The sequence below is a fragment of the Cervus canadensis genome, chromosome 8, assembly GCF_019320065.1.
Source record: "Cervus canadensis isolate Bull #8, Minnesota chromosome 8, ASM1932006v1, whole genome shotgun sequence".
Lineage (NCBI taxonomy): Eukaryota > Metazoa > Chordata > Mammalia > Artiodactyla > Cervidae > Cervus > Cervus canadensis.
Window position 1 is genome coordinate 36,503,264 of NC_057393.1, and position 27,226 is coordinate 36,530,489.

At 35.5% G+C, this 27,226-nt stretch overlaps 1 protein-coding gene across 1 annotated transcript in view; it reads right to left on the reverse strand.

Moving 5' to 3' along the window:
• Positions 1-407: 407 nt before the first annotated feature.
• The window catches only part of MARCHF5 (membrane associated ring-CH-type finger 5), a 53,467-nt gene continuing 26,648 nt past the window's right edge, over positions 408-27,226 (reverse strand). Inside the window, exons 3-6 of the mRNA XM_043476012.1 lie at positions 8,431-8,561; positions 4,512-4,695; positions 4,223-4,389; positions 408-3,244 (exon numbers count right to left, since the gene is read on the reverse strand). Coding sequence (XP_043331947.1) covers positions 3,128-3,244; positions 4,223-4,389; positions 4,512-4,695; positions 8,431-8,561 — 599 coding nt within the window. The 3' untranslated portion in view covers positions 408-3,127. The remainder of the gene's footprint in view (positions 3,245-4,222; positions 4,390-4,511; positions 4,696-8,430; positions 8,562-27,226) is intronic.

Genomic DNA, 27,226 nt, shown 5'->3' on the forward strand with positions numbered 1-27,226 from the left:
GCATCCAGGACTGAAGATGAAGTTTCTTGGTTAGTCTGTCTCTCAGATGGTGGCAGTGAAATGATTTTGACACAATTCCTATGGAGGGGAGTATTTGATGTACTCATTCTAGAAGATTCTAATCTTCATGGCATAAGACCACCCACAGATCTCATCTAATCATAGTCTTAAGTGCCTCTGAGGGTGGGCGAGGGGGGTTTCATTTTAAAAATCAGAGCATATTTGGAATTTAGGCTGGCTTGCTTATAAAATTAAGATAAATTTCTTTATAGTTCTCAAAAAATACAGATTACTTGTATTAAGAGCAAATCTCACTAGTATATCAATTACTATGATTTAAAAAGAATTATGTAGGTATGGAATAAATTATGTTTTGGAAGTTGTTCAACAGACAAAATACACCTAGAGAACATAAAAATTCTTTATTTAACCTAATCCAGCCAGTGTTGAGATAGTCTATGTTAAAAACAAGACATTTAAAAAAATTACAGCACAGTTAGCAAGGCAGTGACTAATTAAGTCACTCAGTTTAATTTTATATTCTTCACAGTCATTTGATAATCATGTAATGATGAACAATATTTTCTGCCACGTTTGAGATAAATTAATTTCTGCAAACAAGAGAATCCTACTAGTTGTCACTGAATTTTATAAAAGAGGTTTAAAACATTAACATTTATAGAAATAACACAGTAAAGCAATGTGAAAATAAATTGGAAAACACAAATATACCCACCCATCCCCAAAGTCTAGAGCATTCCTTTAATCTGTCCCCTGGTGTTTCTCTTACTGCCTCATTCCCTCTTCCTAGAGTTCAGCAATTGAGACACTACTACTCTGTAGGGGCTATTATGAGCTTAGTTAGGGTGCCTCTGTTCCTTTCTCAGTTAATCCTAGAAACAGTCTTCTGAAACAAAGTATTGCTCATATTTCAGAGATGAGGAAAACCATGGCTAAGAGGTAAGTTGCTTGGTCAAAGTCATACCTATAATTATTAAAAGTACAATTAGGATTTCAACCCAGGTCCACCCGACTTTAGTTAGCCCATGATTTTGTTGCTATGGTGGTGTGGGCCACTTTCTGAAGAGGCTGGTACATGGTACTTCTTGAGCTCTTTAGATTTCCAAATGTTCCATCCCGAGGATGAGGCTCCTCTGGTCCCCAGGCACTTGCGATTCCCTCCAGAGCCCTAGAAACTCCTTCTCCCTGCCCCCAAAGGATTAGAGCTGCTCCTTTGGCCTCACAAGCCCTGACGCCAAACAAGCCCAAGCAGTTACTCCCCCATTTTGGGCATAAAGTATTAAATGGAGAACGATGTGCTTGTATAACTTTAGTAAAGGCTGCCAGAAGCTGCTTTATATAACAAAATTATGCAGGAAATATCTTTTCATATCGAAAATTAAAGAAAAGCCAGTATATTTGATAATTATAGCTATATAATCTATTTTTATATATAATCATAGATTTTTGTATTTCCCCTTCAGAACTGTAGCAGGGTTCTTAATAAGGCTGTCAGTCAATATTCCCTTCCTAAGTAAATACAACTTTGAATGTTCAATAGTCATTCAAATAAATTTCATGTTATTACTCAAAATTAAGACATTCGTACTATAGAAAGTTACCAGTCTTAAATTACTAAATTAGCATACATCATTGCAGTCTAACAAAGCTCAATCTATATTTGCACAATCCTAAAGAAAAGTGGCCACTTCATTGGTAGGGGGGAACATTCATATTGTCATGCATTAGATACTGTGAACTAGAAAATAAATAGGGTTTTTGGAAATATCTTTAAAAAATTTAATATTCCTGAAAATAACTCCAAGACCATTCAGTTCGCTGAACATTAAAAGGGCCACTACTGAACAGCTTAAAATAAATAACTGCTTTTGAAAAATGAATATAAAACTACTTATACAGTGATTATTAAGGTGCTAGCCTCGATATGACAAGCAATTTAAATTTAAAAACATTAGTAATTTTTTTTCCTCATAATAATCTCACAAAAACAATGACCTTAATATTTGCTCAAGACTTCTTGTTTTCATAATTATTCCTCACTGACTGGTATAAAAACAAAGAGCTCAAGGCCTCACCTTGGTTTACTCACTGCTGGTTTTCTGTCTGTTGAAATTAGACTGTAAACTACATAAAAGGAGGAACCAAATCTGTTGTGTTCACCACTGTATCCCACACAGCACTTTGCATAGTGCCTGGGCAAGCAGGAGGTGATCAACAAATACCTGAATAACTGAATCGATGAGAGAGAAGAGTAAAATAACTATTGATTTTCTGCAAACCGTTCTCTGTGCTCAAACTACTATAAACTGTCAGTTCTATTTTCTAGAAATATGAATTTAAAAAACTTTCTCCAGTGATGGAAGGACTTGATATCTGTGTCTCTGTGTTAGTTTGTCTGTCCGTCTGTCTCTCTCTCTGTCTCACACACACACACACACACTGAGATGTCAACATTATATAAATAAAATTTAATAGTGAAAAAGTGATCTGGAAGCCCTGTGAATTTTTACCCTACACATTTTGGAGGACATCACACGGGTTAAGAAAAACACAACAAAATTGCATTTGTTCAGATAATCATTTGAATGTTTACATACATTTTTGGTTTGTTAATTATTTATAACTAATTTACATTTCCTCATATTAACATATACTTGTTTAGCTTATAATCAAATTATGCCAGTGAGAAAAATCCTCACAGTACCTTCATTGAGTTGCTAATTCTAAGAAAACACTGAACATGAACATGTACAAAAGAGGCATTTGAATAAAACAGCATGTGTATTTTTAAATATTTGCAGTTTGATCTTTACATTTCTGTCTTGAGGAAAATATGAACAAAACTCAGGTTCACCATGCTAAGATAATGGTTCAGATGACCGCCATGAAAGAAGTACATAACAAAACAATGAAAACAAATCACATCCTTAGGTTCCGTGATTACTGAGAGGGTTTCCCCTGCCCTAAGTGCTTTATTATATTTCTTAAAAATATGAGAGCAGCAGCTTATTACAAGTCTCCACTACTGTGCATCAATGATGGAATCAGAACAACACAACAGATTCATAAGAATGAGAGGACTGCAGAACAACGAGAAGTCACAGTTTTATGCTTCTTCTTGCTCTGGATAATTTAGAATTTTGCGGTGTGCCTGACGTAAATATTGCTGCTGTTTGAAGTAAACCTTGAACGCTCCTTTAATGGCAACAAAAGCAATTCCACCCTAAAATAAAAAGAAAAATTAGCTTTTTACAATGCAGATTTATAGAAAATAAAAATGATTTTATCACAAAAGACATTGTCATTGTTGCTAATTCAGATGGCTGCAAATGAAACAGTACTCTTTTTTTTTTTTTTTTTTTAATCAGAGACGGAGACAGACACTGCAGGTAATATGTCAGTGAAAAAAGTGAGTGTCAGTTGCTCAGATATGTTCCACTCTTTGTGACCCCGTGGACCTCTGTCCATGGAATTCTCCAGACAAGAATACTGGAGTGGGTTGCCATTTTCTTCTCCAGGGGATCTTCCTGACCCAGGGATAGAACCCATGTCTCCTGCATTGTGGAGATTCTAAAGACAGATTCTTTACCATCTGAACCACCGGGAAGCTCAACAGGTCAGAGATGCCTCTATCATCTCTGAGTAATCTTCCTTCTACTTAGTTCTAATGCTCAGGCATTATATGCAGGCTACCTCCAGAGAGGAGAAGTGGAATAATAATAATGACATCAAAAAACATAAAGGCTTATTTATTACTCTGTGCTAACATTTCAAATGAATGATCTCATTTAACCCTCATAATTCTGAGGTAGCTACCATGACTATTTCCATTCTGCAAGCACAGAGAAGTCAAGCAATTTTATTTAGGTTTCTCAGCAAGGTAATGTCTCTGATAGGATTTGAACTGGGCAGTCTGACCCTAGAGCAGAAGCGCTTCACCAGTATTTTTTGGGAGTGATGATTCATGCCTAATTGAGGAGAGAAATCACCCACAGCGTAGTTCCAGAAGACCAGAGCTACTATAGTGGATCCTCCTCTTTTTGTTGCTTTTGGATAACAGTGGGGATCAAACAGAGGCTTAAGGCACAGGAGCAATAGTATAAATATATATATAGTCCCATTCTTTTTTTTTTTTAAACAAATATATAGTTCATTCTCTTTGTATAGTCACTTGAAAAAAGTAGTATTAAAGCCATCTTACCAAGATTGTCCTTTGTAAATTAGAGTTAACACTACTGAACATTAGTTTACCAACTATTGTCGCAATAGTAGGAAAAACAAGGGCTCCACACAAAATTCGGGTGGCAGAGACATGATCTGCTAAAGGATTAGCTTCAGCTGGAATTCGAGGAACAGGACAACCAATCCCTAGAGAAAAAGATGGAGGGTATTAGTGCTAATAAATCTAAAGCTAAAATATCTTTGCATGGTAGGATTCATCCACAAGATTAATTTGGTATGTTCATTACCACCATAATTTAGGGCCTTACCTGGGAATATACTGTTCAAAATTTGTAGTTTATTTGAGTATTTGCGCCAGAGTCTAAGCACATAGTCCTCCCAGCGAATCATCTTGCCTAATATCAGCATGACAGGAATAGTAGGAAGTCCAATTAAAAGGAATAAAGGATCAGCTCTCTCCATAACATCCAGACCTTCTTTATGACCTACAACCTGTGAAACAGACAGCATTTGCTTCAATCATTGCCTTGTCTAATGAAGGGGTGTATGCTTGAGTGCATGCTTGAATTGCACTACTGCTTGAGTAGTTTTAAACTACTAAATTTAGAAACAAAAAGTTTAAAAAATAAGCCAAAGCTGTTTCATATTAAATTGGCATAAAAGCTTTAAAACCCACATTGATTACATTTCAATGGAGCGAAGGGGATTTCTGCTTCTTGCTTATGTTCCTCTTATTTAATTTGGTTAGCTTGGGTTGTAATTTTAGGTTCTCATGTATCTTCCCAAGAGCATTTGTTTTCCTGCTCTTCCTACCAGGAGGTAAGCACAGCCAGCCAAGGGGTGGGACCGATCTTCAGTAGATGGCCTGAAACCTCATTTCTCTTTGGCTTTCTCCCTGTTCAGTGGGAGCGAGTGTAATTTCTCTGGCTGGCCAAATGCTGGCTCTACAGACCAAACTCAAAAATGCAATTCCAAGGTCTAGATTTGAGGGAATGCAATAGAAGGTCCAGTTTTGGCTATAGGTTCCAGGCAGTTTTTCTAATCCAGGAACCCAAAGGTGCCTTTCTATGGGGTTGTAAAGCTTAAACAATCCTTTTCCTCTCATCTGGGTCTTGGGGTTATTTCTCAATTGTTTAAGATCTGAGAAGGCAAAAAGGACATGATTAATTCTCATCTGTGAATCTCCACACCTCCCCTCCTGGTAGAATTCTTTTTACTTGCTCATCAATCTTGGCTTTACATGTCTCTCAACATGGCCATTCTGTTGGTGAGTGTCTTACTTTTAACTAGAATATGTCCCTGGAGTCTCTTTCACAGGTCTCAAATGACCTTTCTCTAGCCAAAAGTCTCAACTGCTCACAAATTAAATATATTTCTCTAAGGGATTATTCTTGGCAGTTATGACAGGGGAGACTATGTCAGAACTTCAGGGTTTGAGGCCATCCGGATATCATAGGTTGATATGAGGATAGTATTATGAAGGATTCTATATAGTTTTTCTGTATACACTTGAGGATTACAACGTGAAGAAAAGAACTGTTGATACAGATAATCTGTATCTTTATCTGTCTATATCTCTGAGAAGGATGAGGGAAAAGGAAGGAAACGCAAGGAGAGAAGGGAAGAAAGAAGGTAGGGAAGACTAAAAGCCCTACAGACAACATTTACTTGGGAAAACAAACTCATGAAAAAGTAAATGGGATCTTTTTTTTTTTTTTCAAATGAGCTGTCCTTTATGTCAGCTATTATAGCAGATTATTTTTTTTAAGGTGGACTTCAAGATGTGAAATAAGGAAGCTGACAGTGATCAGGGCAAATTAAAATTCTAGCCAACAGACTTGATTCAGGTAGAAGCAGTTTATGAAACTATGGGAGCGTACCAAAGTGGACATTATTAAAGCTTCAACTAAGGATACAGCCCAGATTTCTGTACATGACTGATTTATCTAACCAAGATGTAACACTGAAGAGTACGGACCAGCCTCTTCCACATGGTCAAAACCCATGGTGTCAATATCTAACATTCTTCTGTGTCTCCAGGTACAGCTGCCCTAAAGTGAATTAGTCTGGTTCATAATATTTAATAAACACATATCCCACACATTGAGGGCAAAAGTGGATTAGCCCACACTGTCCTTACCTATAATGCTTGCTCCACGACACCATTTTTTATATCATTATTTTCAACATTATGATCACTTTATAACTAAATGTGACTTAAAATACTTCTTGAGTGTTAGCAAATAAATTCAGAAAACTGAAAAATTCTTTGTTGGGTTATGCCTTCTTTTTAGAATTTAGGTTTTAAAAATATAAAGCAGAGTGTGTATTCAGGTATGGACTATATATAGTAAAGGAAAATTTATTACTCATGAGTATCATTAAAATCTTCTAAACAGGTGTCTAAGGATGGGGAAATAAAAAAGAAAATAGGGCAAATAGTGAGCAAAAGTCCATTTTCCCATGTGTGCTCAAGAGGCATGCTTTGTGCATTAAGTTGAGGCTGACCATTACATGCATACTCGCATGCATTCATTCAACTGAATATTGATTATTCATAGAACTTGGTGCTGGGAAATAAAAGGTGAACTAAAGAGACATCTTTTGGAGGTGACAGACAATCAGATCAAACAAGTGTACAAATATAAATGTTAAGGAACTAGGATAGTATAACATCTGCAGTGTCATACTACTTGCTACCACAGGTCAGAGTCAAGGGAATAAATGAAAGCTGAATTAAGCAATGGGGCTGATTTAACTTTGGTCAAAAGGAAACCAGCAAACCTTGTGTAGAATCATGTACATTCTGGTTTTATGCCCTAAGATGGAAAAAGAGATTATTTTTAAGACTTAAATTTTGAGGTTAGATTCAGGAATGATAGAATGCCTTTGCTAAGAATTTCTTATCCATATATAAAATCAAACCTATGGAATTGTAGGTTTAGAGAAACTGTAGGCTAGTCTCCATAGTCAGCTAGGCCTGCAGTTCATCAAAGCTGAAAAACTAAGAGTTTTAATTAAGGTCTGATCCTTTAAAGCACCTCCTATATAAAACCCTACTTTTAAACAGTAGGATGGAACAGTGATGAACTAAAAGGTCTTCTTAGCATTAAGGATAATTAAACATAACATAATTAAGAGCAGTCAATTCTGTGGTGGTTCTACACTAGAGGCAGATTGGTTGGATTGACAAAGAGAATGTAGTTAAAACAATCAAGAGGCTCCCTTAGCCATCCAGGTATGATGGGGGTGGGGTGGGGGAATGACAGTAAGTCAGGCATTAAAGACAGTGGAAAGAAAGCCATAGATGTTAAGACATATCAAAATGGAAATTGCTTGGACTTGGTCAGTGGACTGAATATAGGGCTATGAAACAGAAAGAGTTAAAAATAAAGGTAATCCTAAGAATGTAGGCTATTTATTGAGTAGATGGGAAAATAACTGTAGGAATCAAAGAAACACAGAAATTATAACAGGGGATAAATTCAGGCTTCAAACTGAGGAAAAGACAAGTCTGATTTCAATAATACTGAGTGTGAAGTCACAAGAAGTCATTTAAGGAGAAAGGCCATGCTGCTGTTATAGGATTGATTTTACGAAAATATTAAGATGAAAGACATAATCTGAACACAAAACTCATGGTTAAGACAGGTAGAAATCTTTAAGGAAAAGGTATAAAGAGAAGAGTCAAGGGCTTGGGACTAAATAAATCTTGAAATTTAAATCTCTAATTTCTATCAACAATGATGTAGCACTGTTTTGTAATAGCAAAAAACTAGAAGTAACTAAGTGACTCATCAATAAGAGACTGTTGAATGGTTGAAATTCTATACAAACAATGCTATACAGATTTCTCTATACTTTGTGAAAAGGTCTGTAAAATTCACTGTTTTTGGAAAAAGAGGGATTCAGCTCTAATGTTTCCTTTTGGGGGAAAAGAACAGTGTGTGTGGGAGAACATATTTTTTCTTACGTGTGCACACATAAAGTCTGGAAGAAGGTTTGGGTTAGGCAGTGGCTACCTGGGGAGAGGGGAACCTGGGCAAGTGAAGGACGGGAGTAAGAAGACTTTCCCCTAGAGAGCTTTTTTATATATTTTCTTATTTTTAAGCCATGGCAAAGTTATTACTTGGTCAAAGTAATAATTTTTAAAACTCCTAACAAAAATCGATTTTTTAATAGATCTTCATATCAAAAGTAACAGCATCTGATAGAATAAAAGTGAACCTGCATCACTGTCACTGCTCCGTAAGTCACAGCCGTCCAATAGATGGAGCCAACCATTATTCCTGCTGCAGCAAATGGACAGGCTTTTGAGATCAGTCTATCTGCAAGATCCAAGACGTAAACAACTGGACCTATAATATAAAGAAAACAAAGTTTCAACATAAGACAGTTTAAAAAAGATCTGTTCAGTATCCACAGACACAACATATTTTTATGAAGTTGAATGCACTGATGCTTTAGAAATAACTTTTATTATAACAGTTATAAATGTTATAAATGTAATGGGAACCTATATTTAATAGATTTAGAATTTCTCAGTCATTTGCATGAATAGCTAAGTTTCACTTCCTAAACCCTAGGAAATAGCCTCTTCAAATTTTTATCTTTAATAGTAAACCTAAGATTAACGCCTCAAACACAGCTGCTTTTTATAAAGGAAACTAGTTCTCTTGTTTCTCTTAATGACATTGAAGACTACAGAATGACATAGCATTTCAACCTGCTCTCCATAAACAGTTCCTGGCCACAGTTAGAATCTATATAGCACTTGGTAAGAGTGTCACTTTTTTGACTTCACTTACTACTTCCTTGATAGTGTGTGAAGGTAACCAAGGCCATTTTCCTGTAGTTACACAAGTCTATCTTACTTTGATATCCCATTTAGTTGAGTGTTATTCTCTAACAAACAATTTTTAATGATCATGCCAGTTTTTGTGGCATTCTAACAGCTGAATGTGCCAATTATACCTCTATTATTATGTATTTACAAAGTCAACTTTGGTTACTACCTCCTCTGGTAGTTATCTGGAATAACTACCTGAAGGAAGTCTAATAACTGCCATTAAGCCTGATATAATTTAGCTCTAGAATCTCCTAGAATAGCAGAAAAGCCTCAGAACAGATTTAGAGCAAGGCCTAATGAGCTGAATATATAAGTTTAACTAAGGGATCATAAAAGTCTTCACTTAGTAATCATCATATTTGTTGAATGCTCTCTATGTACAATGTACTTAGGACATTTCCTCAGAAATGTTTAAGAGCTGTATCTACCCCTGAGAGCTTGCAATCTATAGGAGGATGCTGTACACAAAGCCAATATATTTTTCAGTATACAAAGAAATTCACATAGCAATATCATGATAAAATCACTACAAGAACAAGTATCCATCTACGGAGCTCTAATTCATAGTTCCTGATTTCTGGAGCCAGTAATATCACTAATCACTGTGAGAGAGACCATACTGTGAAGAAGAAAGGGCACTAGGAGAGATGTCAAAGGGACCTATGATTTAAATTCAGCACATAAACTTACTATTGTCAAAGTCTAACTTACATAACATTTAAAATCATGACAGGTTATCTTTTGGGACCAAAGAGAAAAGGTAAGCCTAGTGCAGTGCATACTGACTCTACATTCTACACGACAGCAGGCATTGTGTGATACATTACATGTATCATTAATCAATCTCATAATGTAGGGTTTAACCCTTAAAACACAAATTTGCTGGGTTAAGTTTGTAACTCCCTCAGAAGGCACAATAAAAAAAAATTTTAGTGAGTCTTCAAAGATCCCTGAAATGCTAGTACCAAAAGTTAAAGCCAATGGGTATACATAAAACCTCAAAACCAGCTTTCAAATTCTCTACTGTTAATTCTTTAGTCAGAAAATTGAAGCCACAAGAGAACTACAGACTCTTTACAGCACATTTCCACCTACCAACATCACAACTATCCTATCTGAAGTCAGTCCCTTCACTCTTCAACTCAAAGACATGGCTCCAGAAATTCACTCCTCCCCGCCTACAGCATTTCTCCCCTATCCTTTATTGGATTATTGTCATCAAACATGTCATTATTTCTTTTACTTAAAAAACAAACACACACCTCTTTTCTTGATCCTTTCTTCCCACTGCTCCATTTATTTGCTCCCTTTACAACAAAGTTACTCCAAAGACTTCAGTTTCCATTTTCTCTCCTTCAATCCTCTCTTGAACTCACTCCATCAAAACTGCTCCTCAAGGTCACTAACAAGCTACAAACAGCTAAATCCAGTGGTCCAATCTCAGCCTTCCTCTTATTTGGCCTACCACCAACATCCAACAGATGTCCCCTTTTCCCCAATATATGGTTCTTCATGGCATCTCCAGGACTTCACCATCTCTTGGTTTTCTTTCTATCTCACCAGTCACTAACTTTTCAGTCTCCTTTCCTGGTTGCTCTTTTTCTTGACCTCAGTGAGGCCCATCCTGTCAACTTCTACTTCATCATACTCCATATTTGATTACTCAGCTATATTTTTCTTTTTCCCAAAGCATCACCTAACATACTCTAATTTCCTTATTGTTTCTACCTACTAGAATAGGGGTTGAGAAACAATGGCCCATGGGCTGAATCCACCTTGCTGTTTTTGTAAATGTTTTATAGCAACATGGTGACATGCAAAGGCTACAATACAGCTAGTTGACTCTTAAACAACACAAGTTTGAATTGCATGGATCCACTGATACTGGGATTCTTTTCAACAGCAAATACTATAGTTCTATATAAGGCTCTATTGGTTGACTCCGTGGATTCGGAGGGATATGGAGGAGCTGTGGATGGAGGACTATAAGTTTATATGTGGACTTTCGACCACACAGAGGGTTGGCAACCCCTCCCCCTCCCTACACTGTTCAAGGGTCAGTTGTATTTACTGTTTTTTTTAACAGAAAAAGTGTTCTGGCTCCTGAACTAGAACACAAGATCCAAAGTGAAAGTAACCTTTTTATTTTGCTTATTGATGAATCCCAAATTCCTATGATTCTCAAAAATTTGCTTAACTTTCTACTGAGGTACTTAAACTATGAAACGAAAATCCCTAGGTCTTCCTTTTTCATTATTTTGTATGAAGCCCAAATTATGAGATTATTTTCTACACAGTCAGAATCAGAATCTATTAGAAGAGAAGGTATTTCACCTGCTTCCAACTGACCTCCTCCCATCCCCTATCTTTTCAAAAAGGGTGCTTGGAAAGATCTACTGATGGAGCAAAGTAATAGGTCATTTAGATGAAAACATAGTTCCTAAAAAGTAATCCATCACTACCAATTTTATCTGCTATGAACACAGACAATATAGAGATGTCTGAATTCTTTCCTTTAAATATCTCAGAAGGTTTCAACACAATAAGCTCGATTTTCAATTTTCTTCTGAATCACTGGATATGAATTCTTTCTGTACAAACTGAACAAACAAACAAATCCTCATACTTCCTTCTGGAAATTTTTTACTCATCCCTTGTGTCATATGCAACAGATGTGCTCGATTAAATGAAGACCTGCATTTTATAATTCCTATTTCCAGTTTTTCTGACAAAACTCTGTCTAGGCTTTTGTCTTTTAAGTTTTTTTTGCCTAAACCTCTCAAGTCTCTTCCAGACAGACTAGTCCAAGATTAGTTTAGTATTTTAAAGGAGAATAAACGCCTAGTGGTAAACATTACCACAGAAATATAAACTGCCAGGTATGTCTTTCTGACAGCTAAAGATTATCTAGGAATATCTTACTTGATGAATAAGAATAATCACCAAAATCCTCTGGATGTAGTCCCTCAATAATACTTTTCTTATTAGGAAGCTTATCATGTGTTACTATCCCATGACTTGAGGTCATATAAGGAAAAGTGTAACAGTCACTAGATTCTTCTCATTGTTAATATTACAGTGCAAACAGTTGCAGGAAATGAGGAAAGCCAAGACTCTTGCTCTTGAAAACCTCAATTCTAATGGAGAGGAGGAAGTATGACTGAATGTAAATCACAAGTTAAATATTTAAGAGCATAAAAAAGTTTTAGTATTTTAAGAAGGCATTAATGAATTTTTAATACTCAGTTGGCTTCATCACTTATGTTTCCAACAGTACTGTATTTACACAATGAATGGCAATTGGAGAAGCTATGTATAAATACAAGTTTTGAAAATTCAACAATTTAATTGTTGAATAAAAGGTCGCTAGGGAAACATGGAATTAAAAGAAAATCTATTGTGAATTCTTTTGTACAATAAAGCTATAAAGCTCCTGTAAAGAAAATAACTATACCTAATATTTTGGGTAAGTTCAGATTTTCACATTTCAGATTTGAGTGACATGAGTGAGCTGAGAACTATTGGGAAAACTCCTAAGTCCATGTCTATTGAAAAGAAATAATCAGTTTTATCTGGCAGACACTGCAGAAGTAGATATATCGTAATTGTTGTGTTGTGATTTAAATTCAAGTCTATGTATGCATGGTATTAAAATTTATGAATTAATGACTGAAGGACAGATAATACTTAGTGTTCAAAATCTCCTGGCACTGTTTACAGTCACACCCAGAATTCCCAGGCCCTTTCTTGGGGAAGAAAGGTATCCTCAAAAACACCTCTGACCAATTCTTGAAAAATAATTTCTAAATGCTGCCAGAGTGCTAAAGTTCCTAACACAAAACATAATTTAATGCTTCACAAGGTAAACTTTTATAAGCTCCTGAGAAGGCAACAGCTTCCATGAACTCCAAGGTTTCTATTAAGTAGCCAAATTTATAAGAGAGACTGCAGAGAATTAGCTTTGATCTAGATCCAACTCAAATGCCAACCTGCTAAGCCAAAATATCAACCCCACTTTCAGGTTCAGAATTGTCCAGAACTGCAGATTTTGGAGGCTATCAAGAGTCTTAACAATATAGTTCTAAACTTCTTTCCTTGCACAGCAAGAGTCTTAACAATATAGTTCTAAACTTCTTTCCTTGCACACTCTTTCTGGAATGTACTGCCCCTACTTTGGTTAAATCTGTATGAAAATCCAACTTCCCAATGAAAACTAACCTAACCTGATAGAGCGGACTAATTGCTCTACCCCACCCTGTTCATGTTTCATGAAGCTTCCTTTACACACTATCCCACAAAATGCACTTACCCCTTTGCTTGTGCATAATGTTAGTACTTTATGTTCTTGTTCAATGTTTGTTCAGTTGTCTCAGTAGCCTTTATGTCTGTCCATGTCAGCATCATCTTAGACTGAAAACTCCCAGGGGGCAGGGGCCATGTCTGTTTAACTCGTTTTGTACAGTGCCTAGGATAGAACCATGTACAGATAGGTGCTTAAAAAATGCTCTTTACTGACGACTGGTACCACTCTCAGGGACTCTCTAAGCTACAGCTATCTTCAGCACATGGTACCTGGCAGGATATCAGGGCACTCTGGCCTGTTCTACAGGGCATTAATTAGAATGTAATGGCATAGGAGCTAGCTGCAGCACTCTGTGGCAAGTATTTGACTCTATCCATTGTTAACACACAACTTAATATCACTACCACCAATTCAACTAAGAGTTAAAAATACGTGGGAATTTTGATGGGATAGTAAAGAGCTTTAACTCTTTCTCTAGTGTTCATCTCTGTTTCCAACACTAACACGCCAGAGGCTAGGTCTAAGAGCCTCAGACAAGCTTATGTAAGTTTCATCTTTAACTGCTCTGCTTGTAGGCTGAGGTGTTACTATTTTTTTAATGTAAAAACAAACATTCTGCAAACTCAGGCTTTAAGTTACTTTGCCTAATAACAAGAAGCTAGTCATTAGGTAAACAGAAGGATATGTTTTGGACAATTATTTATTGAAGCAAACTAGTAATAATTGACCCCAAATCCCTCAAAATAAGCAACACTGAATAAAAGATTCAGAGTCAAAGGAGATGAGTACCATGTCTCAGTGTGTGTGTGTGTGAATATATATAGGGTATGACCAAGAAAAGTAACTAAAGACCATCAAAGTAGTTTAGAGTACATAGTTTGTGCCAAGGGAAAGCTTAAATTTTTCCTCATTAGAATAGAATAGCCCATAGAATATATGAAGGCTATAAAGTCAACTACTAAGTACTTATTAAGCACCTATTGTACACATAGAATTTTACTATGCATTAAAATGTAAACAAAATTTAATACACTAGCCTCTGCCTCCAAGGAGCTACAGTCTAGTTAGGGACAAACAATAAATACACATTAAACAACTGGAAAATTTTATAAAAAACTGACCAATTTAAGACAGTATCATACAAACTATACAGATACATGTTAACAAAATTTTAAGATTATAGAGAGGGTAAGGATACAAAGAGTTTTAATATTATTGTATGTATTTACTAATCAACAGAAGTGAATCTTGACCTTGAAGTCTTTGATCTGAAAGGTCTATGTTAAAAGACCTTTTAACCAGAGATAAAAGATTTTATTCAAAGGGTTTATATATTTTTTAAAAAGCTAGTAGGCTATTAAGAGTTAATTGATAGAAAGTTGGACAGATCTTTGAAAACACGACACAATAGGTAGGAAGTTCCTGGTGAGAGACATGCTAAAATGAATATGATGTTTTAGGAAAACTAAGAACATTTAAAGTCAAAATAAGCCAGAATAGAATCCACGAGATGTTGTATCCAAAGTAAGTATAAAAACAGAGAAAGCATCAATCTAAGGCAGCTTAATATAAAAGAGAGTTGAGTTAAAAATGATAAAGAAATATTAAACCTTATTAGAGAAAAAATGTTTTGTCTGCTTTTAGGAGAAACCATGCCTGAAGGATTATTCTTTGAATTTCAAACTTAAAAGCTGAAAAAGTTAAGTCATGATAAAAGGACCACTACCAATTATCATTAATACATAAAAACAGATAGCAATATTAATTATGCACACACTACATATATACCAAGGAACGGTTATTTTTTCTTTTTGTTATATATTTTTGTCTTCTTCAAACATATATTTAAAAAATTTTCCATGATCGGAATATAGTTTTATTAATTAGAAAAACTACTTTCTAGAGAATAACAAAAGGTTATCATAAAATTCAGGTAACCATACCCCAAGGAAAGTCAACCTGACATTACTGTTTCATTTTCTTTTCCCCTTTATATGAGAAACTCACAGTAGGCTCCTCAGGAGGCAAAACAACAAGGTGGGTGAGGATTCAGTAGGGTCTACGGTGTGAATTTTGACAAAATGCTATCTCTGGACCTCAATTTCTACATATGTAATGATAATGAAAATAATATCTACTTGAGTTTTTGTGAAAAATTAATGCATATAAAACTCAATACAGGATATAATGTTACACTGTAATAATGTCAAGCATTAGTTCTTTCAAAAATGGCATACTAAGTATAACAGAACTCTGGAATAGAGGTATAATCCAAGACAGATGTTTGAGGAAAAATTTATGGAATAAGGTTCTGGAATAAAAACAGACTGTTTCAGGAAAATCTTAGGTAAGAAATAAAGGATAGATCTTTTCTGCCTAAAGGTCTAGGACAAGGAGGAAGAGGGAAATTCATGGAGCCAAGAAATCTGGCAATGGAGAGAGAGAAGACACTAGACTATAATTAGTAATTACGTCAAAAAAATTTTAAGATTCTGTAATTGTGTTTTGGACCTATAATTCAGCTACCTGTATTTACACATGGTGTACACCCAAAAAGGTTTACCCTGTTGGAAGATACTTATTAAAACAAATTTATATTTAAATTTTAGGGAACAAGACTAAAAGTGATCCAGCAATAAATACAAGAAATGCTTACTCTGAAGGTATACCAGTCATCTGCTTCATAAGAGGGTATATGAATGAGGGCCAAAGAAGATGTAATGAGATAGCTAACTACAAACTTTAACATCAGAAGGTACTCAAAGACTGAATCATTATGGAATAGGATTTTGGTTTTTAAATTCTGTTATTGTGATCATCCATAGGAGTTTAGATATAAAGCAAAGTAAAAATAAACACTTCTCTAATGGCCAAGTGTAAATATTACTAGAAACTATTTCTATGAAGAAAGTACTTGAATTATTAAGTCTAAACTGGTTTTCAAGTAATGAAATAAGACAACAGTATATTTTATGAGAGCAGTCAGGTGTAAATGGCTGAATTTACTAATAGGGGGCTGTGTGGTTAGAGGAAACAGTATAGACTATTCTTAGAGAGTAACTGATAGCTTAGCAAACATTAAAAATGTAAAATTCTCATTAAATTGAAGCCATGAAAAACTTCTTTAAATTTGGGGAAAATGTATTTAATGTATATTCAGTACCCTGCTTCATAATGTATATTTAGTACCCTGCTTCTATTCAAAAAAGAATACCCAGCATTCTTTTTTGTTTTCCAATGGTTTAGCCACTTCATTCATACAGAAATGTAAATTAAAACTGTAAAATAAAAACCTTTCTTATCTAATAGATTATACTGACAAACTAAAACGTTAGCCAATCTATTGGCAAAGCTATAGGGGTACAGCTAGACTCATCCATCACTGGTACATGTAAAATGTTATAGTACTTATGGAGGGGAATTTGGTAATAGCCAGCAAAAGTATATGTGCAATTCACACTTTGACTTAGCAATCCTTTCTCAGTTCATCTTAGTAAGTATTCTAAGCTAACAAACACACAAAAAAGGAGAAGTACAATATCATTCTTCTGTACCATCTAATGAAATAATAGATCTGGAGTTAGTGAATGAAAAAATAATCAGTCAATGCTAAAACCAGTAGGTGGAAGCTGACAGGGAACACTACTGGATGGATCAGATGGTAACACCTGTGTCCACTGATCAGTCTTATCATAAAAAAAAAAAAGACAACTACACATTTTTTCCAGCTTTACTGAGATATCACTGAAACAACATATACAAGTTGAAGGTTTAGAATGCAATAGTTTGATAATATATATTGAGAAATGATTACAATAAGGTTAGTTAAAACCTCAATCCTCTTGCACAATTAACATTTTTGTGGTGATAACACTTATGATCTACTCTCTTAACCTTCATTTATATAATACAAGGTTAATTATGTCACCATACCATACATTGATCCTTAGAACTGATTCAGCTTTTAAATGGAAGTTTGTACCCCTTGACCATATCCCCCATTATTTCCCAACCACCAGTCCCAACGATTCTACTATTTGAATCTGGGTATTTTAGAGTCCACATATAAGTGAGAACATATAGTATTTTCTTTCTCTGACTTATTTTGCTTAACACAATGACCTTAAGATCCAGCCATGTTGTTGAAAAAGCAGCATTTCCTTTTTTTTTTTTTTTAAATGGCTGAATATTCTACTGTATATACACACACGTTTTCTTCATCATCTGTTGATGGACCTCTAGGCTGCTTCCGTATCTTGGCTATTGTGAAGAATGCTGCAGTGAACGTGGCGGTGTAGATTATCTCTTCCAGACAGTGATTTCATTCCTTCAGATACCTACTCAAAAGTGGGATTGCTGGATCACATGATAGTTAAAAGAATTTATTTTTTTTGGAATCTCCATAGTTTTCCATAGTGGCTGTACCAATTTATATTCCCACTAAAAGTGCACACACTATCCTATTCTCCACAACCTTGTTAACATTTGTTGTCTTTTTGTTAATAGTCATTCTCACAGGCATAAAGCAACATCTCACTGTGGTTTTGATTTTCATTTCCCTGATGATTAGTGATGCTGAGTATCTTTCATGCATCAGTTGACCATTTGTATGTCTTACACGGAAAATTTTCAAGATCTTCATCCATTTTTAAATCAGATTGTGTGTGGGTTTTGTTTTTGGATGTTGAGTTGTATGGGGGCTTCCTTGATGGCTTAGAGGGTAAAGAATCTGACTGTAAAGTAAGAGATGCGGGTTTGATCCCTGGGTCGGGAATATCCCCTGGAGGAGGAAGTGGCAATCCAATCCAGTATTCTTGCCTGAAAAACCCCATGGACAGAGGAACCTGGTGGATTACAGTCCAAAGGGTTGCAAAGAGTCAGACATGACTAACCATGCACACGTACATACATTGAGTTCTATGAATTTCTTATATATTTTGGATAGTAATCCCCTATCAGATAGATGCTTTAGGATGATTTACAAATATTTTCTCATTCCAGGGATTATCTTTTTATTTTGCTGTTTCTTTTTGCTGTGGAGAAATTTGTTAGTTTGATATAGTCCAATTTATTTTTGTTTCTGTTGCTTATGAAGAAAAAAATCCCCAAAATAATTATAATGGATATAATTATAATGGATGTCCAGTTAGTCAAAAAAATAATTGCCAAGACCAATGTCAAGGAAACTTTCTGATGTTTTATTCTCAAACTTTCACACTTTCTGGTCTTAAATTTAAATCTCTAGGGACTCCCCTGGTGGTCCAGAGGTTAAGAATCAATCCATCTTCCAATGCGAGGGACATGGGTTTGATCCGTGGTTGGGGAACTAAGATCCTATATGCCATGGAGCAAATAAGCCCACATGCTGCAGTGAAGAGCCAGTGAAGACAAAAAAAAAAAAAAGAAATTGAATCTCTAATCCATTTTGAGTTACCATGTTGCTTAACAATAGCTTTGTAATAAAGTTTAAATCAGTAAATATAATGCCACCTCCTCTGTTCTTTCTCAAGGACTGCTTTGGCTATTTAGGATCTTTTGTATTTCCATACAGTTTTAGGATTAATTTTTCTACTTCTGTGAAAAATGCCACTGAACCTGTAGGGATTACATTGACAAGCGAGATGGTTTTGGATAGTATGGACATTTTAACAGTATTAATTGTTCCAATCCATGAACAAGAGATAGCTTTCCACTCATCTGTGTCTTCTTTATTTTTTGAAATGGAGATTTAAAAAAATTTTTAAATTATCTTTGGCTGTGCTGGGTATTCATTGCGGTGTGGGCTCTTCTCTCGCTGCGGCAAGTGCAGGCTACTCTCTAGTTGCAGTGCACAGGCTTCTCATTGCAGTGGCTTCTCTTGTGGCGCACGGGCTTCAGTAGTTGCAGCAAGTGGGCTTACTTCTTTCTTTTCAATTCAGATGTCTTTCTTTTTCTTGACTAACTGTTCTGGGTAGGACTTCTAGTATTACGTTAAATAGGAGTGGTGAAAACAGACATTCCTGTCTTGCTCTTGATCTTAGTGGGTATGCTGCGTATGATATTAGCTGTGGGTTTGTCATATACAGCTTTTATTATGTTGAGGTATATCCTTCTATTCCCAATTTGTTGGGAGTTTTTATCATGAAAGGATGTTGGATTCTGTCAAATACTTTTCTGCATCCATTGAGATACTAAGATTTTATCTTTCATTCTATTAATGTGGTATACCACACTGATTGATATGCAGATACTGAAACATCCTTACACCTCAGGGATAAATCCCACTTGATCATGGTGTTCAATCCTTCAATATGCTGTTGAATTTGGTTTGTTAATATTTTGTTGTGAATTTTTACATCTGTATTCATCAAGGATATTGGCTTGCAGTTTTCTTATAGTGTCTGTATCTGGCTTTGGTATCAGGGTAATGTTGGCTTCATAAAATGAGTTTGGGAATCCCTCCTCTTTAATTTTAAAGAGTTTGAGAAGGATTGGTACTAATTCTTCTTTACATGCTTGGCAGAATTCACCAGTGAAACCATCTAGTCCTGGTCTTTTCTTTGTTGGGAGCTTTATGATCTCCTTCCTTTTTATTGGTCTGTTAACATTTTTTATTTTTCATGATTCATTTTTTGTAGGTTTTATGGTTCTAGGAATTTATCTTTACTTTTAGTTTATCCAATTTGTTGGCATACAGCTGCTCACAGTACTTTCTTAACACATTATTGACCAGAGACTTTTCTATATTTACTTACATAACAAACTGTTGGCCACAGGCATTAGGTTCTGTAAAAATCCCCCCCCCGTCAGTAATGTGTTAAGATCCTTTGTATTTTGGAAGTGTCAGTTATAATGTTTCCTCTTTGAAATACAACTAAACATATGTACCTCATGTTGTGATGTAAAAGAAGTACACAGAAACATCTATGAAATATTCTTGAAAAAAAAAAATCACAGCAACCCCATCAAAGAGATCTAACCAGTATATAAGAAATGCAAGGAATAAAGCAATATATTTCTGACATATTCTTGGTATGGGTAATAACAAAACCCCCAAATGGGAAATTCTTGATGACAGATGATCTTTTTATTCAATGAAAAAATTACAAGGAAGGTAAAATACTCAGTTTTACAAGTCACACTAGGTCTTGGGTCCATACAAAGCCAGAGTTTACCCTCAAACCCTCAAAAGGGTTATATAAACCCTGGATGAAAGGGTAATAAGCTAGAAAAAAAATCCACAGGACAATAAAATGAGCCAACAAAGAAATTTGTCTTATTTTCATATGATGGAAAGTACAATGAGGAGGAGAGTTTCTTCTAAGAATTTGTAAACATAGTCAATTAGCATGCTGATTTCAGGTTAGAAATCTGTCTGTGCTATGGGAGAAAACCCAAACTCATATTAAAATGATCCCATATGAGCAACATCCCTTGGCACCTACCAACAGCAAATGCAAATCAGTCTAGAGTTCCTTCACCTTTAGGATATGCATAGCCTACAAATATAAATACAGTTCCCACTTAAGAGAAATAAAGCATCATGGGCAAGAGCCAGAAGAAAACAAATCAGGCTACCAAAGGCTAAATAATGAAACTATCAATCTGATCATTAAAAAAAAAACAAAAACAAATAATTCTAAATGAAAAAGAAGCGAGAGACTAAAAGATCAGGCACATTTAAGAAACAATTAGAACTTATAGTGGGAACCCCACCTCCCCCCGCAGATCAGACACTGCTCAAGAAAGAATCTGAGAAAAGGGTAACTGTTAACGAAGAAATTATAATGCTACAGCAGAGACCAAAACATGAAAAACACAGAAGAGACATGAAAAATAAAATGTCTAACATAACTCTCATCAGAGTTCTAGAATATGAGAACAGAGAGAATGGGGGAGAAGCAATATTTGAAGAGACAAAGCTAAGACTTGTCAAAGATAGTCACTTAAAAGGAAAGTAAGACATAAAACTTAGTAACAAGTACAGGGGAAAATTTAGTATGAGAGGAAAAACCATTTCAATCCAGATGATGATCAACTAAAGGGGAAAAGAGAAAAAAGGAGAAATAGAACACATTAAATTTGGCAGTAAAAATCCAAGTATATGAGTATCACAGTAAGTGTAAAAAAGAATTCAGAAGAGTTGAAAATAAAAGGATGAGAAAAGATAAGCATATGCAACATTAAAACAAAAAAAAGCTGGTATGAGGAGGGGGCAGAAAGAGTAACTTTTCAGTGAATAAACCTGACAAACACAACCTTACTGAGATGATCAAGGTCAGTATCACAGGTGAGAGGTAACACTGATAGTGTGTGCCAGTAACATGATCAAAATGGTACTTCATCTCTGTGGTCTTGTACCCTAAAACTTGTAACCCCAGTAGATGATGGAAAAAAACATGAGATAGATCCTGACTGAGATGTTATATGAAACATCTAATCAGTAGTCCTCAAAACTATTAAGGTCACCAAAAACAAGGAAAGTCTGAGAAACTGTTACAGTCAAGAGGAGCATTAAGGAGACAAGATTAAATGTAATATAATATCCTGAAAAGGATCCTGGAACAGAATACAGACATTAGGGAAAAATTAAGAAAACCTGAATAAAGTATGGGCTTCAGTTAATAATAATAGCAGTATTGGTGCATTAATTATATTAGGTTGGTGCAAAAGTCATTGCAGTTTTGCACTGTTGAACTTTGCCATTTGATATTAGAATACATTCTTACATAAATGTGGTTATATTATACATCATTTTAATGTGCATATCTCGCTTTGTTTTTCTTGCTAATGACTTATTACTTGTTGTGTATATTTATTTTAGACTATGGAAATAATGTTAGACAAAAATTAAATTCAAGCGATTTTTTTATTTGAGTTCAAAATGGGTTGTAAAGCAGTGGAGACCACTCACAACATCAACACATTTGACCCAGGAGCTGCTAATGAATGTACAGTGCAGTGGTGGTTCAAAAAGAGAGCCTTGAAGATGAAGAGTGTAGTGGCCAGCCATCAGAAGTTGACAGTGACCAACTGAGAGCATCATCGAAGCCGAGCCTCTTAAAACCACACGAGAAGTTGCCAAAGAACTCACTGTCGACCATCCTACAGTCATTCGGTATTTGAGGCAAACTGGAAAGGTGAAAACGCTCAGTAAGTGGGTGCCTCATGAGCTGACCGAAAATTAAAAAAAAAAAAAATTGTTTTGAAGCGTCATCTTCTCTCATTCTATGCAACAACAAGCCTTTTCTCAATTAGGTTGTGACGTGTGATGAAAAATGGATTTTACACAATGACAGCTGGTGACGACCAGCTCAGTGGTTGGACACTACAGAAATAAACGTTTCTCACTGGCAACAATGTGTTGATTGTAATGGCTCCTATTTTGATTAATAAAGATGTGTTTGAATCTAGTTATAATGATTTAAAGTTCACGGTTTTAAACCACAATTACGTTTGCACCAACCTAATAACAAATGTACCATAATACATAGTGTTAATAACAGAGGAAAACTATGGTATATGGTTTCAGTTTAATTTTTATTACAGCTTTGTTTTCTATTTCTGTATTTTACTGTTCTCAACTAAGCATTAATTCAAACTTCTAATTCAATGCTTCTGTTAATATGGTATATATGCAAGCTCTCCATACTATCTTTGCAACTTTTCTGTAAATCAAAAATTGTCCTAAAATAACAACAAATCAATTTTTAAAAAGCTGGTGTAACTATATTTTCATTCTAGAGTTGGCCCTCCATATCCAAGGGTTCTGCATCTGTGTATTCAACCATATGCACACGGAAAATATCTGGGGCAAAAAATTCCAGAAAGTTCCCCAAATCAAAACTTTAATTTGCTGCATAATGGCAACTATTTACTTACCATTTACTTTGTATGAGATATTTTGAGTAATCTAGAGATGATTTAAAGAATATAGTAGAATGTACATCAATTATATGTAAATACTATGCCATTTTTTAAAAAGGGACTTGAGCATCCATGGATTTTGGTTTCTGCAGGGGTCCTGGAACCAACCTCCTATGGATATCGAGGGGCAACTATATTATCATATCTATATTATGTATAAGACAAAAAAAATTCTTATAGACAAAACAGTCCTTAATGATAAAAAGCTGAAATCACCAGGGTATTTTATTTCTAAACCTGAGGGATAGGTAAATGAATGATAGTTTATTAGTCATCATTCCTCATATGTATTTATGATATATTCCTTCTCAACAAATTTCATCGTTAAAAAAATAACCCGAGTGAACATTCTGCTGAGTTTTGATAAATGCTAAGGCAGCAGTTATAATTAGTTCTGTATATTGACAGCAGCATGTTGGCAAAGGCAATGAAAAGGCAGGCACTCCTCCAATACACTGTTGGGAAGATTAAATAGACATAATCTCTACAAAAGCCAGTTTGATGGTATCTATTAATGTTATAACTGCACATACTCTTTGACTTACAGCAATTCTGCTCTAGTCATTTATCTTACAGAAATATTTGCACATGTAAAATTGTTTTATACAGCTGTTGATGACAGCACTCTTTGTAGTAGTAAAAGATTATACAACAAAGTCTGTATGTCCATCGTTAGGAGCCTGGTTATATAATCATACATCTATGTAACAATACTATACAACTACAAAGAGAAAGAAAGCTCTTTATGCACTAATATAAAAGCTCTTTATACACTAATATCTACCATATATTGCTAAGAAAAAAAAAGCAAGCATAGAACATGATGTGTAGTATACTAAGTCTAGAACCTGTTGTGCTCCATGTAATCATGTGCTCCATATTCTGTTTGCCTCTCCAAGTTTACTCCTCCTCTTTCTCCACCCTGCTTTGTGTACTGGGAAGCTGACCAAACAAACTGCATCCTCCAGGTAACCTTGCCCACTTCCTTCTCATGTGTTCAAACAATGAGTGGAATGGCTAGGAAATCAGAGGGTGGTAAAAGTGTCAGGGCAATTTCCTTACCCTGGCATGTTGGTTGTATGCAGCCTGCCTTTCTCTAAGAGCACAGGTCCTATTGAGCAGCCAAAGCTCTTGTCAAGTTCTGTTAACAGATCCCCTGCCTTATACCTTCAGACCTAGGAATGTAAATGGTTTTCACAGTTGCCAGTCACTGAATATTTCCCTATCCCTTTTGTTCCTTTAACTCTACCCTAATGTTTATAGATTGTGTGGGGGTGTGTGTGTGTGTGTGTATGTTTAGGGAGGAAGGGGAAAAGAAGGAAAGCGTGGGATGGGGAAAGAGACAGACAGAGCGAGAAAAAGAGAAATGAGAAGCAAGGGGAAGAAAGGATAAGAAAGAAAAAGAGAAGCACCTTGGAATGGAACACCAGAGACCTATAACAGTGGTTGCCGCCAAGGAAGGAAATTTACGTGGCACTGTGGTTGGTGGACATGGTAAAAAGACTTTTCATTAAATACCCTACTTGGAATCTTGGTCCATGTAAATCTATTATCTGGAAGGAAAATATGTACTTTGATTCCAATAGCATCAAATCACAGAAAATCTTTGTTTACATATAAAAAATGTAATCTATTAACATTATCTCAAATTAATGCAAATTCCCAGTCTCTCTATTGTTATGGTACATGAAACTACTACTTATCCATATAAGGCCTGATACCTCACTCACTGACTGCAAGTAACATAAAATTCAGCAATTTAAAATCCTGGCTCCTTACTTGCTAGAAACCCATGCACTTCCATTAAAAAAATACGCTGAGTCTGTTTCCTTTAGCTGTAGAATAAGGACAATACCTACTGTGAGAGCTAATACAATCAACGTAGTGCCTGGCAAATACTCAGAGTCTGTTAGTAAGTGATAGCTACTGATATCACTGTTAATATTATTAAAATAAAACATTATAAAATAAAATAGTAATAACTATTAATTTTACTTGCTAGATTCTCTAGGAAAGTTTTCTCTCAGAAATCATTCCTATCATCCCTAGAGAATATCTTTTCCTTTTAAGCTTTACATGCCACCTAACATTTGACAACCAGTTTTTGAGGGTATTATTAGTTATCCTCAACTCTACACAGAAGTTTGAATTAATGCTGAGTTGAGAACAATAAAATACAGAAATAGAAAACAAAGCTGTAATGAAAATTAAACTGAAAGTAATCTAAGAATTTACACAGAAGAGTGGAGACGGCAACACTGATATCAGTTGAAATCAACTTTAAGACAAAAATTGTTACTAGAAACAAAGAAGGACATTTTATAATGGTGAAAGGGACAGTCCATCAGAAAAACATAACAAATTAGGAACATTTATGCACCTAACAATAGAGTGTAAAATAAAACAAAAATGGACATAACTGGAGAAACAGACAATTCAACAATAGCTTAGACTTTAATAGCTCACTTTTAATGATGAATAGGTAAAAGATCAACAAGGAAACAGAAAAGTTCAAAAATTTATGAGTCTTTATCTTAAAGACAACCTCTTTAACAAGTGGTGCTGGGAAAGCTGGTCAACCACTTGTAAAAGAATGAAACTTGAACACTTTCTAACACCATACACAAAAATAAACTCAAAATGGATTAAAGATCTAAACGTAAGACCAGAAACTATAAAACTCCTAGAGGAGAACATAGGCAAAACACTCTCCGACATAAACCACTCTATGACCCACCTCCCAGAATATTGGAAATAAAAGCAAAAATAAACAAATGGGACCTAATGAAACTTAAAAGCTTTTGCACAACAAAGGAAACTATAAGTAAAGTGAAAAGACAGCCCTCAGATTGGGAGAAAATAATAGCAAATGAAGAAACAGACAAAGGATTAATCTCAAAAATATACAAGCAACTCCTGCAGCTCAATTCCAGAAAAATAAATGACCCAATCAAAAAATGGGCCAAAGAACTAAACAGACATTTCTCCAAAGAAGACATGCAGATGGCTAACAAACACATGAAAAGATGCTCAACATCACTCATTATCAGAGAAATGCAAATCAAAACCACAATGAGGTACCATTACACGCCAGTCAGGATGGCTGCTATCCAAAAGTCTACAAGCAATAAATGCTGGAGAGGGTGTGGAGAAAAGGGAACCCTCTTACACTGTTGGTGGGAATGCAAACTAGTACAGCTGCTATGGAAAACAGTGTGGAGATTTCTTAAAAAACTGGAAATAGAACTGCCATATGACCCAGCAATCCCACTTCTGGGCATACACACTGAGGAAACCAGATCTGAAAGAGACACGTGCACCCCAATGTTCATCACAGCACTGTTTATAATAGCCAGGACATGGAAGCAACCTAGATGCCCATCAGCAGATAAATGGATAAGGAAGCTGTGGTACATATACACCATGGAATATTACTCAGCCATTAAAAAGAATTCATTTGAATCAGTTCTAATGAGATGGATGAAACTGGAGCCCATTATACAGAGTGAAGTAAGCCAGAAAGATAAAGAACATTACAGCATACTAACACATATATATGGAATTTAGAAAGATGGTAACGATAACCCTATATGCAAAACAGAAAAAGAGACACAGAAATACAGAACAGACTTTTGAACTCTGTGGGAGAAGGTGAGGGTGGGATATTTCAAAGAACAGCATGTATATTATCTATGGTGAAACAGGTCACCAGCCCAGGTGGGATGCATGAGACAAGTGCTCGGGCCTGGTGCACTGGGAAGACCCAGAGGAATCGGGTGGAGAGGGAGGTGGGAGGGGGGATCGGGATGGGGAATACGTGTAACTCTATGGCTGATTCATATCAATGTATGACAAAACCCACTGGGGGAAAAAAAAAAATAAAGATCAGGGGAATATGTTTGGAAAAAAAAAATAAAGTAATTATCATAATATTAAAACTAGTTTATACAGTATATAAATATAAT